Here is a 14,323-nt window from a genome sequence, read left to right as displayed (position 1 = left end):
TTTGACTATTAATGGGATCAAGCTAATTCTATTTACACATACTAAACAAGGAGATACTGGAATGGAAAGAGGTATGGAGGCTTGTAATGTGGGCTGACAGTGGACAGTAAGGGGCAATAATAAGAAAGGGACCCTCATACTCTGAAATCTTATATTTCTCACTAGTTAGCAGTGGTCAAATATCAACTTCCAAACCTATAGTTTTGGCATTAGTCAATATGAATTGTAGATTATTCAATTACCTACTCTGTGTGTTGAATCCATAACATTCTATACTGGGCATCAGCTTTGTACCAATTCTGTTTTATTAACTACTCATATTGTTCTTAGAAATAATTAATTACCTATAGTGGTCCTACAAGATACTGCATTCCTCTCTCCATATTCTTGTTCTAGAAGGGTAGCAAGACCTCTTCTGCAATGGCAAATGATGACAAAATTGACAATGGAGGAACATGGAACCTGCATACTTGGGACTCTGGTATTCCCCCCAAATCCCAGAGTTTTCTGCATGCTCCTTATTCCCTGTGGCAACAAACCCCAAAACATACTTCTACCTGAGTTTGGAAAGGGAGATGCTAAGCTACAGATCCCAGTAAATATGCCAACCTTGATCCTTAGTGGGTGGAAGTTACCATTCTACAATAGAAGCTGCCACTCAACAGTGTTACTACTGCTTCATACTATCAACTCCAAAGAGGCTATTCTACTAGCCCTTGGTCTTGTCCATAATCCCTAAGGCTATCTGATTAGCCCCCAGATGATTCCTCTGGCTATTAGGCTATCATACCACCACAAACCATTTCTACTTCAAATGAAATTATTTTCTTCCTTCTGGATTGAACAGAGTTCCAGTCTCCCATTCTTGGGGCAAGACCTTGCTACAAACTTGGGTTTGTTTCTTCCAAATTAAATATATGACCATATAGAGTAAAGGGAGCTAAATGATTCAGTGGAAAGAGTTGCTAGACCTGCAGTCAGGGTACCTTGAGGTCAAATCTACCCTCAGACTTTTAGAACCTATATGACCCTGAAAAAGTGACTTAAAATCTCTGCCACAGTTTCCTCATCTATAAAATAGGGATAAAATGTCAGTACTAACTTACTTCCCAGAATTGTGAGAATCGAAAATAGTAATCGTAAGGAATATACAAATAGTAAGCTCTATTTAGGTGTTAGCTATTGTCATTTTTTTTAAATAGCATTTTATTAAAAAAAATTTAAAGCTTTGGAGAAAGGTTAGTTTTATGCTGGCTTCTAATAGTATTGATGCTTGGTATAGGAAAAGCATTCTTTACTTAATTTTCATCAAAAAGCAAAGTCAAGCCTTAATCAAGCACAAATGAATTGTTTTTTGAGTTGACAACTTAATGTTTATACACTCTTAGAGAAGAAAAATCCATCCCACCAACTCATCATTTGATGAGAAATTTGAGATGGATCAGATTTTACAAACTGACAGTATGGTAGTTTGAACACAAGACCAGTGTGCAAGTGTGGAAAGGATATCAAATTTGGAATTAGAGCATTTTAGTTTTATTCCAAGGATTTATCTCTGTGATTTTGGGCAAATTACTTAACACTTTCGGGCTTGATTTATCTCATCTGAAAAATGAGAGAGTTAGACTAAATTGACTGCATTTTCCAGGCAATAAGATCAAATCTGGTGTGCCTAATGGTCAGGAAAGCTGGGGTAATTTTAATGGACAATAGACTGAAGATAGACTTACTTGCTTTTATTTTCTGTCTTTGTAGTAAGAAGGGAATAAACCTAATAACAAGGTACTGAAACCTAAGATGAGTGAGGATCTGTATGAATCAACCTCCATTTGAAGGCTTTTGTTCAGTTCTGGGACTTTTGAATAGGTTATGTTAAGATGGAGTTGTTTACATGATGGTGAACAATGTGGAAAATATGGCATTGGAAAAACATAAATCCTACTTTTGGACATAGACAAAATAATAATTTGTTTTGCCCAATTATCCAAATCTAATATAAAGTTTTTATTTAAATTTTTTTTGTATATGGCTTTATTTTTCCTTTCAGTATGGAGGTAGGGAAGGAAGTGATGATGAGGTTATGAAAAAGAGGGTCATTTAAGCATTTAAAATGAATAGAAGAGAGTCAAATAAAGATTAGTTGGATTAGAAGGATAGTACAACTTTGGAGATCACATGTTGAATTTATTGTATTAGAGGGAATTAGCCACTGAACCATGTCATTTTGAGTAAGCACAGAGTGCTATTCATGCAATTCTCCACATAAAAGAGGTAGGAGAACCTGCTTATGGGAGACCTTTGACATTATATAATGAATGAGTGTTGGACCTATTATGGAGCATGTATACACATTTTGTAATTAGTTCTTCTTTTCCAACCATATAGAAATTTGGAGCCCCTTCAGTCACTAGATGAAAAATCAAAAATAGGGATATAATCAAGAGGACATTATTTAGCCTAGTCTGAACACTCTGGGTATGATTGCTTTTGGTTTTTCTCTTTCCCTTTCTGAAACTGACTGTCAGGAAGAAATCCAGGGAAGAGAAAAGAAAGTTGCCAGTTTTTCTAGGCCCTCCTAAATTAGAATATCCAGATGAAAAAAAAATCAAAGTATATATATTTTTCCAGATGAATCTCCATGTGCAGTGAGTATATTTGATTTTTTCCCCTTTCTTATTTCTTTTACTTGAAGTACATGTAATCATTATTAATGTTTTGGATTTTGAAGGATATGTTTACAATATCTATCAGCTCTAATATCAACGCATACCCCAAAGCTTTAGATTATAGAAAACTGCCATTCATTTTTAAATATCATGTGACAATTACTAATAATTATGTTGATTCCAGAAGAAGGGATTGCAAAAGATCAATTGTACAGTACTAAGAAATACAAGGTCAAGGACACCAACAATCCCTGTGGGATTAGTGAGATCTGCACCAAAACAGAGGACTTGTTTTGAGGTTGAGGAAGCAGCTGTTTGACAATATCAGACCCTGAACTCCTCCGTGTCAGATTCAGACAAGTACCTAAGTTTGGCTGCCATTTTGACTCTCCTATCCCTGAGATAGAACATAAAATCAGACTAGGGAATCACACACTAGATTTTGACTTACTGTTTACTTCAAAACCTAGTCCCATTTCTCTTTATAGTATGGCAACTTTCTATAGTCCTGGCTGCCAACTGGGTAAGTGCTATATTACTACAATTGTCCTGCAGACTTGTAGGACGTGAACCACTTTAATCGAGCCTTGCTGGTAATACAAGGACCTTATTATTTTTTACTCAAAAATTTTATATAAATATTTAGATTTTGATATTTTTTCTCCCAAAATTTAATTTTTCTCTTTTATTTGTTTTTTTTTTTTAATATTTTTGGTTGTTCTTTTGACAATTAACTCATATACCCCATAACTCAACTATGTATCCTGAGTTGATCCCAGTGTTGGTAAACACCCTCTTCAGAGGGAATTGTATAATTTTCACAAAATCCATGCTTCAAATATTTTTAAGAGAAATTTCAGGAAAAAAAGCTTGCTAACTCCTCAAATCAAGAAAATGGATTGTTTAAAGAAGGTATCAGAAAGAAACCTATACTGCATCAGAAGATCCAGAATGAACTTTGGATATAATTAATCGAACTGAAGGGGGTTGAACACATTTATTCTGAATGTAAACTCTTATGCCAAAGGGGATTGCCCTCGAATTGGCTTTTTATCAGTGCACCTACCAATAATTGGTTTTTGCCTCTCTCTTTTATTTCCCTCTTCTCTCCAACTATTAAAATTTCCTTTTAGATAGTGCAATGTTGTATGCACCTCTAACCAAAAGATCTTTAGAGATATAAGCTGGATATGTGAAATGATTCATTGGGGAGCCTAGGCATGTAAATCTGGGAGATTTCAACATGCTTGTCTCCCAATAGAATCACAGGGGGATTGTGAAAGGAAATTTCTTTATCTTAACTCAAACAAATACTTAGAGGGCTCCACCCTTTTACCTCAATCAGTTAGAAACTTGTGAATCCTTTGATAAGAGTTTATACCCTCAGAGGATGAGAGGTGAATCCCACATACACCCCCTGAGCAGTACTAGGCAAATTGAGAGAATTTGATTGGTTTCTATGAAATGCGTAGAGAAAGGAAATGACATGGAAAAAGGGGGATAAAAAGAAACTAATATGGTCTGGGACACCACTCTCTTCCTTGGTTTTTAGAGAGACTTGTTCCTTCTCTCTCTTTGCTGCCTTGGCTTGTGGAAAAACTGGTTCTGGAGATTCCTTCCTTGGCTTGTGGAGAGACTCTTTTTCCTTGGATTCTGTGTTAGCTTGCTAGAGACTATTGGACTTTTACATGGAGATCAGGATTGAGGAAGCCCTTACCAGGGGCTGAGCCGGACTTCACTAGAGAAGCACTTAGGCCTGGTAGGCTTGTTGAGTCTGTCTCTTTTCTGTATTTCCCACTTTCACTTTTTCTACCTTGTTGTAAATAAAAGCTGCTAACAGTCATTTTGACCTAGGGGGTTAATAGTTTACAAATGGTGACCACTTTTTTAACTCTTGTATTGAGTCAAAACCTAGATTTAAATCTTATACTGGGCTCACTCTCCAAAAGTAAGACAGGATATAAGATCTCCTCTGAGATCTATGAGTATCCCTAAGATGTAGAAATGTCTCTATTGTTATCATCTCAAGTTCCCATTCCAGGTATGTTCTCCACTGTTAGCTGCTAATAACTAGTGCTCCAGTTCTATTTAAATAATTAACATCAATGAACTTTTATAAGAGGATATCATTGTGACCCCATTTGGTGTTTTCTTGGCAGATACTAGAGTGGTTTGCCATTTCCTTCCCCAGATCATTTTTACAGATAAAGAAACTGAGGCAAACGAGGTTAAAAGAATTAGCTAATAAGTGTCTGAGACAATATTTGAACTCTGGTATTTCTAGACCAGGGGTCGGCAACGTATAGCTCTCGAGCCATATCTGGCTCTTTTGAGGGCCAGATATGGCTCTTTCTGCAGTAGCCATAAAGTCATTTTTTTTTTTCAGGCCCTGTTACAGGAGCGCACACTGTGAGCACTGTACGGCTCTCATGAAATTACATTTTAAAAAATGTGGCGTTTATGGCTCTCACAGCCAAATAGGTTGCTGATCCCTGCTCCAGACTCTGCCCTCTATCCATTGTGCCACCTAGCTGCCATACACGAATATTACTTCAAAGATTTAGCAAGAACAGAGGTGTTTCCCCCACAGCACTGCAGGTGTATTTTACACTATATCAATTCAGTACTGGAGAGAGTGACCACAATCTCTCCGTGGGGCATCAGTCCTGGGCTCCTGGATCTCACGTAGCTCACTCTCCTAACCCTGCAAAACTCACAAGTCTCTAGCTTCCATTTTCTTTCATCTAAAACAAAAGAACACATGCTAAAGAAAAGAAATGAGACCCATATTTGCAGGACCACATGTCGGCCTCCAAGGAAGCCCTCTCCCTTTTCAGCATTGTCTCTCACCAGACACCATCAGCTAGGGAAAAAGGCACATGAAGAGAAGAGTCGGACAAAGAGAGGGAGGTCAAAGCTCTTCTCAGCTAGTGTCTTTTGAATACTTGCCGCTTATAGCTATGCAGCTGCATTCAGTCAAAAATGCTGCTATTCATCCTGTAGCTAGCTACTGGACCCAGTTACAGAATGTCTATTTATGTTTCAGAATCTCTCCAAGACACTTCCATTACACTGCACCATGGCTCTCCCATAAGCAGGATCCTTAGGCACTCTGTGAGTGTTTATAAAGGCTGGCCAGTTCTCTGTAACATGTGCCTAAAGAGAGAAGTCAACTGTCTGGGAAAGAGATCTTTGGCTTCCTGTATAGTACCTTTTCCTCTGTTTTGTTTTGCATAAGGAAATCTTATTTTATTTAGTGTTAAGTACAGAATAACCCTTTTCCCAAAGAAATGTATATACCATCGTAAGCAGAATCTTTTCCACATACTTATTCTTCTAGAGAAGATATTAGTGATATACAAAAAGAATTGTTTCCAGAGTGGACAGTATAGTAGCTTAAAAATGATATTCATTCTCCAAAGTAAACTGTCTTAGCACTTATCACTTCATGGAATCAGGCTCCATCACTGCCTTTCAGAGCTCAAGAAGGTACCACCCGCTCAGGTTATAAAAGATTGTCAAAATCATCAATTATTTAATCACTTTCCAGGCACTTAAATTTCATATGGTAATTTCTTAATTCTAGTTATACTTTCATGGGTCATAGGAAATAAATGAAATATGCCTTCAAAATTGTTTCACATAAAATATAAAGAAGGCTTTCTATTGCAATAGTTGCTTTACCTTGCCTCAAATCTCTCATTAAACCAGTCCATTCTCATCTGCCAAACTGATGTTTCTAAAGTACAAGCCCAACCATGTTACCCCTCTCCCCTATTCAATTATACAATGTTGTCATTTTTCAATAGTGACCAATATTTTGTGATCCTGTTAGGGGTTTTCTTGGCAAGGATACCATTTCCCTCTCCAGCCCATTTTACAGATGAGGAACTGAGGGGAAACAGGGTTATGTTGCTTGCCCAGGGTCACACCACTAAATAGGATTTGAACTCTGAGAAGTGAATCTTCCTGACTTCAGGCCTGGCACTCTATCTACTCTACCACCTTGCTGACCAATAAGCAATCGTATCTACTTGTATTAACTATTCTAACTTCAAATAAAGTTTGCTATATTTCATTTTGTTTTTGCAATATAAAATTCTCTCCCCATCCTCCTCCCCAGATAATATAACTCCTAGAATTATGTGAGTAAAATTAAACTGAAAATGAGACTGAGCTTAGATACACATTCAGTCAAGCACTCTGCTGCCAAGCGACCATGTGTCATTGAAACTGCTCAAGTATTATGAATTTCCCAAATTTCAGTGCCAGCTCAGTGGTTGAGAGCTTATCTAAAAGTCTATGGATTAGTCAGTAATTAGTTCATTACTTAATTTGAGATGAAGACAACTCATGTCCATTTTGAAATTATAACTATATGAATCTCAGTCACCAGTCAGGCAAAATAAAATATGCCAATAAACCACAGCCCTGTTTATTGAGCTTTTTCCTCCCCTCTGCCATAATAAAGTACACATAAAACTGGCGGTCAGTTTATCCACGTATCATTATTTAGCACCTGTTGTATAGTTATCACCCTGCTAGTGAGTTTGTAGAGGGTGCAAATGTGTCTTGCTTTTATGGCAAATCAATCAGAGGTAAGCCTAGAAGATATCAAAAGAGGAAAACAGCAGTGGCTCTTCTAAACTGTTTTCTTTTTTCTTTAAACCTCCTATGGTCCCCCCATTTCCATTCCCTTTCAACAGAAAACCTTGCCTCACATTTTGCTAAAAAAAATGATACCATTTGCTGAGATCTTCCTCTTTTCTGATTCCTCCTCATCTGATATTATCCAGATGCTTTTGCCACTATATCCTGTCATCTGTTTCACATGAAGAAGTAGCCGCTCTCCTTGCCAAAGCTAACTCTTCTTTATGCACATGTGATTTCATCCATGCTGTCTTCTCCAAGAGATTAATTCTTCTACCATCCTCACTCTCACTTACCTTTAATCTCTCCTTATCTACTAGCCACTACCCTAATGTTTACAAATATGCACATCTCTCTTAGATTAAAAAAATCCACTTTATTCATTCCCACTGTCTCCTCTAATATCTTTACTTTCTCCCTCCAGGGAAGCCCAATTTGAGGGAAAAAGATGTCTTTCCCATCCCTACCCCGTATAGTCATGAATATCTTGAACTCCTAAAACTATATTCTTCAAATATTAATTTTATGCCTTATATAATGTGTCCGTGGTTCTACTTGTTTCACTTTTCATTACTTCATGTAGATCTTTCAAAGTATAAAAAAAAATGTCCTTGCTTATTGTTTCTTATGGGTGCAGTAGTATTATAACAAATCATATGCCACAGTTTGTCTAGCCATTCCCCAATTTATGAATATCCCTTCCCTTCCTGCTAGAGTTCTTTGCCACCCCAAAGAGAATGTCTATAAATATCTTGGAGCATAGATGTGCTTTTCTTTTCCCCCCTGATCACAAGTATTTATTAAGTCTTAGTGCTATGCACTGGGTATACAAGTATAAAGAATAATATAATCCCTATTCATAATAGCTTACCTTCATAGTAAAAGACACTATACCCACCATGAAACAGAGATAATCAATTAAGACAGATCTAAGGAATACGATCCCTGTCAGTTAGTGGTTCCATACCAGCACCACAGTATAGTGGTGATGCACCGAAAATAAAATAAGATAGTGATTTAATTCCAATATGAACTAAAACAGATGTTACCCATTGAATATATAATTTGTAACTGTTTTAATTCAATGCAAGACCTAGAGTTAAAAAGGTCTGAATTAAAATCTTGCATTAGAAACTTCTTATCTTGGTGCCTCAGTTTCCTCATTGTAAAATTAGGAAAATGTTGATTTCTGAGATGTAAATACTGACACTGAAAATTGCCAGTGTAAATGCTCACATTGTAAAATTAACACTTGGTTCAGTTAACTAGTTTGATTTGATGCCTGGACATGCTCATTTCTCCACTCTACTTATATTCTCTTCTGCCTTTAGGGCCATGTTAAGTTTTTCTCTCTACAAAACTCTTGTAGTATCCAAAATGGAAAGCAATACCTCAGAGCTGTATTAATGTGTATTTTCCTAATCAGTAGTGATAAAGAGCATTTTTTCATATGACAAAAGATAAATTTTTCAACTGAAAATTGCCTGTTCATATTCTTTGACCTTTTATCAACTGGGGAATAGTTTGTATTCTTGTAAATTTGACTCTACATATTTTCTATATATATGTTCTCTATATAGTAGAGAAATAAAGTCTTTATCAGAAAGATTTGCTATAAAGATTTTCCATAGTTTGTTGGTTACTTTTTAATCTTAGTTGCATTGTTTTAACTTTTTTAATTAATGTAGTTAAAGTCATCTATTTTTATATCTCATAATGGTCTGTATATCTTGTTTTGACCTAAATTCTTACCTTATTCATAGGTATGGAAGGCAGGGAGTGTCATCCTGAAAAAAGCACTATTTTTTACAAAGTTTATGCTAGTATTAGTTTATAGGATATGTTAAAGAAAGAGGCTCAGAAATCATGATTTGGAATATTGGTATAATTCATTCAGGAGATCATTAGGAAAGTTGTGAAAGAGATGATGAAGGAAAACATATTGAATCAAAACGTTGGTATGAGAGGAAAAAATAGAATTTAGGAAGAGTATAGATATGGGGAAACTAGAAAACAATGTGGTAGTAATAAGGCAAGGTAAAATCAAAACAGAATCATGATTTAGAAATAAAGGGTGTTATCATAATCAAATTAGGGGGACACAAAATAGTTTGTCTTTAAGATCTAAGTTGGAGTGGATGTGGAAAAATCGGTATCATAAGACACTGTGGAGCTATAAACTGATACAGTCATTCTAGAAAACAATCTGGAAACATGCCTAAAGGGATATAAAACCACACATACCCTTTGGCGCATCAGTACACAAGCTCTGTATCCTAAAGAGATTAAAGATAGGGGGAAACAACCTACCAGTAAAAAAAATATTTATAACAGCTTGTTTTGTGATGGCAAATGACTGGAAACTGAAGGATTTCCATTGGTTGGGGAATGGTTAAACAAGTTGTAGTATATGTTTGTAATGGGATATTATTTTGCCATAAGAAAAATAATCAAGATGGCCATAAAAATCCTGGAAATCTACACGAAATCATGCAAAACAAAGTGAGCAGAACCAGAATATTATACATAATAACAACAATAATGTATGATGACCCACTGTAAATGACTAACTATCATCAAAAAGGGAAGGAACCAAGACAGCTGTAAGAGACTCTCAGAAAAGGGTATCCACTACTATAGAAGTATTAAGAGTAAAATAGAGACTTGGCAAGAGTTTTAAGTGTTTATTAATAAAATGAGAAGGTGAGAGCTGAGAGAGAGAAGAGGTGTAGATATATCTTGAGGAAGAATTTACATAATTATAGTCTCCATTTAGCTGACTTGAAGCCTCATATTCTCCCACAGCAGTGAGGGCAGTCAGTCTCTTCAAAAGTAGAAGTAAAGAGAGTAAAATCAGCTCTGGCTTGGGTTTATCTAACTTTCTCTTAGCCCACTGACTCTTACATGTCAGACTTCATGGCCCACCTGTTGCCCTTCCTCCTTCCCTCAGATTGCCCAGAGCAGGGGTCGGCAATGTATGGCTCTTTCTGCAGGAGCCATAAAGTCAATTTTTTTTCAGGCGCTGTTACAGGAGCGCGCACTGTGAGCACTGTACGGCTCTCACGAAATTACATTTTAAAAAATGTGGCATTTATGGCTCTCACAGCCAAAAAAGTTGCCGACCCCTGTCCCAGAGGATATTCCCCCTGCCTTAAGGGGGAATTGCTGGCTTTCCCACTGACCCCAAGAGGCACCAGAGTTTAGATTCTATCCTCGTGATCAAAGTTCCCTCAATAATTTCTTTCACACAGAAGGAACAGAGTTTGAATGCAAATAAAAATATACCATTCTTAGAACTGTACTTGCTATACATTGTTTGTGGCATGTAGTTTCTTTCATCTACACTGAATTTCTTTAATTTGACTTTAAACTTGAAATTCTAAAATTGATCCTTTCATTTAAAAAATTGTTGAATAAGCACTATGTATCAGACTTTGAGGTTACAAAAAAATCCCAAATCTTTGGTGAAACAAACAATGGGAAAATGTTAGGTATTAAGTTTTCAGTATTCTCATTGATATTGATATAACATGAGTGGCATGTTTATTCTTTTTTCTGTTCCTTCACAAGTATAGATCTTGTTGCCAAGAATATCCTCTTTCCTACCCTTTGTTCATATAGACCCAAAATATATTTTGAGGTCTAGCTTAATATTCAGTTTCCACGCCCTTCTTGACATTTCCCTCAAATGAAGTAGTCCTTATTTTTCAACTTTTATGAGTTATGACTTCAATAATAGTAGTTTTTCCTACCCAAATTACTATTTAATTACCTAATTTTTTAATATAAACACAAAGATTTGTTATGTTTTATTTCTTCCATTAGATTGTATGTTCTTTATAACAGTAAAAATCAACTTATGCAAGACTTTTAGTCCTGACAGCAGATTTAAGGACATAGTAGGTGTTTAATAAATACTTATTTATTATGGATTTGGTTTAAATTTAAACCAAAATGACTATTCGTAGTTCTTTAATAGACATAAATGCAAAATCCAAATGTATCTAAAAATAAACTGCACAAATAGAGGCTGAGAAAGGTATGACTAGACAGCAACGCTTATGAAAAAATTGGGGCTGTTTAGAGGACTGCAGATTTAACATGAATCAGCAGTGCAACATGGCTGCCAAGAAACCCAGTTCAATAATGGGCCGATCGAGAGGCATAGCTGTAAATGCACATGATAATCTATAGAACTGGGGATCTTCCAATTTCAGTGTACCAATTACAGCCTTATATAGGACATTATCTGATTGATTCAACTAAAAATTATTCAAATGAACTTAACAAAGATCTATTAAACGTTTACTATGTACCATACACTGTGCTCGTTGTCATTCATTCTTTTCAGCTGTGTCCGATTCTCCACAACCCCTTTTGGGGTTTTCTTGTCAAAAATACATGGTTTTCCATTTCCCTACAGATATGGGGACCAAGGCAGTGTTAAAAAACATGCTCAGGGTCACACAGTTAGTAAGTGTCTTGAGGTCAGATTTGAACTCTAACCCTACTGACTCAAGGCTGGGTACACTCTCCATTGGGCCACCCAGCTTAGCACTGAGAATAGAAATACAAGCAGCAGTCAGTCCCTGCCCTCGGTGGGCTTTCATTCTGATGGCAGAACATGATTTATAAAAAGGAGCTGAAAAGGAAAAGAATATGGTCTGGGGGGCTGCCTAGAGATGAATGAGACACGACTCTGGCCTGAGTGTTTCCTTGAATGGAGATTCTGGGAGCAGCTGTCCAGTGAGAAAGGAGAGGCCACAGGGGCAGAGGGTACTTCCAGTGTGGATGAATTCCAGAGCTCTGGAAAGCCTTCAGGATGTTTCTGGGGCGTGGTAGAGAAAGTGTAGAGTAGAGCCTCAAAAGGAACAAGGGAGGTTCAGTTTCACCAATGTCACGTTTGTTTCAGGAACCTGTGATGTAGATTTGTGTGAAAGAAGCTCAGAATAATGAATTCCTGCAATCTCACACATGACCATTTACTCAGATAAACATGGGAAAGGAATATCTTATGTTCAGTTAATCGAGTGGCTTTATTAACAAGTCTAATTTTAATGTATTTTCATTCCATGTGTAGAATGTATTAAAATAGGATTCAAGTAATCTATTAATTTAAGAAATTCATGAAATCAGTCATCAGAAGTCAATAAAACTCTGTGTGGTCATGTAACTAAAACATAACAATGAGCGATTCAGTTGATCAGTATTGTGAGTAGAATGCTGTGCTAAGTGCTCAGTTGTTTATGTTCACATCAGATATATACAGTTAACAAAATGAATAGATTTGTAAAAGGTCTCTTTCCGCTTTTCTCTAATGATATTTGTCTTTTTGCATAGTGATTGAAAGGCATATTTTGTTAACTTCTGAACTATTTCATTTGGTTGATAAGCCGTTAATGACAATTCATCTCATTTTCTCTTTGTTCTGACTTCTCATTAAAGTTTTATTTATATTATAACATATTTGTTATATAATGAATGAAATATATTATTGAATGATGATATGATTTTAAATATTATACATTAAATTTATATGAATAATTATTTCTGCATGTGTACATTTTTGGGAATATAGACATATTTCTATTATAGTCTATAAAATTAATTCTTTCTATATTAAGGTATAATCATTTATAGTTTTTCTGAGTGATAGAATACATTCAGAATTCAGGCTTTTGTTTATTTTTATTCCTAGGTAATTCAGATAAACTTTGAAGAGTTTGATCTAGAGATTGGCTATGACACATTGACAATTGGTGATGGAGGGGAAGTTGGAGACCCCAGAACAGTGCTGCAAGTGTAAGTTTTCAGTGTTTTATTACTACCCCAGAACATGATAATATTTATGAATATTATTTTACATTTATTTTGGCGACTGTCTTTTTTCCCCACAAGGAAGCTCATATAAAGTTATAAATACTAATAAATTACATGAACCAGTCTCTGGGCTATCTGACACTTAATCTAGAGAGAAGAGCAGCATCTGCCATGAGTCCAATGCCAGGTCATTTTCCCAGCTCAGAGAGCAGAGTTCCTGACTTAGCCTGTATAAGAACAGTAAATTAGCTAGTTTGTTTAGAACATATATTACGTGAAATGGTATAATATGTAATGAGTTAGAAATGTAGAATAAAACTACATTATGGAATTAGAAAATTAAAACAAAAAATACTTATCTAAATTAAACCTGTATCCTTATAAAATAATATAAAAAATTAAAAATGTATATAATTACAATAAGCCCTCTAAGCTCATAAAAATGATAAGCAAATAAAACATCATCTCTGAGAGAAAAAAAGGAAAGACAGACAAAATATCTTAAGAGTTTCTATCCTACACTAGAGGCAATTGAAAGCCATTAATCTTTTTTAAGCATGGAAGTGGTATGGCCAAATATCATACTATCTCACAACTGTATACTGAACGTAGACCTGAGAATGGAGAGACTCTATGAGAAAGTTGATAAGGGTGGTAGCTGTGTAAGTAGAGAGGGGATATATATATATATATATATATATATATATATATATATATATATACATATGTATATATATACACATATATAACTTCTATCAACAAATATTTTAAATTATTTTATTGCTACTACTTCCCCTACCATGAGTTATTCACCCCTCCACCAGAAATCAATACCTTTTTTTTAATAGTCCAGCAATGCAAATTCCTATATTATCCATGTTTCAAAATGAGTATCTTTCTGCATTTTAAGTTCACCACCTTTCTGTTAGGAAGTTAGTAGAATGTTTTAGTTTCTTTCTTTTAGACTTGTAGTTTTTCATTGTGTTGATCAGAGTTCTAAAGTCTTTCAAAGCTGATTTTCTTTATAAGGTTATCATTGTATAAATTGTTCTTCTAGTCCTCATTTTGATTTACATCAATTCCTAAAATTCTCCTAATAGCCTCTAAAATTGTCCTTTTGACTTTCTCTTATGGAACAATAATAACCCAGTATATCTGTGTACTACAGTTTGTTTTGTCTTTCCTCA

At 35.6% G+C, this 14,323-nt stretch overlaps 1 protein-coding gene across 1 annotated transcript in view; it reads left to right on the top strand.

Moving 5' to 3' along the window:
* CSMD3 (CUB and Sushi multiple domains 3) overlaps window positions 1-14,323 on the top strand; it is a 1,590,968-nt gene that overhangs the window by 831,665 nt on the left and 744,980 nt on the right. The window contains exon 11 of the mRNA XM_044684131.1: window positions 13,015-13,118. Coding sequence (XP_044540066.1) covers window positions 13,015-13,118 — 104 coding nt within the window. The remainder of the gene's footprint in view (window positions 1-13,014; window positions 13,119-14,323) is intronic.

This window comes from Gracilinanus agilis, chromosome 1 (assembly GCF_016433145.1).
Source record: "Gracilinanus agilis isolate LMUSP501 chromosome 1, AgileGrace, whole genome shotgun sequence".
Lineage (NCBI taxonomy): Eukaryota > Metazoa > Chordata > Mammalia > Didelphimorphia > Didelphidae > Gracilinanus > Gracilinanus agilis.
Note: the sequence above shows the minus strand (reverse complement) of the source record. Positions and strands in the feature narration are given on the sequence as shown.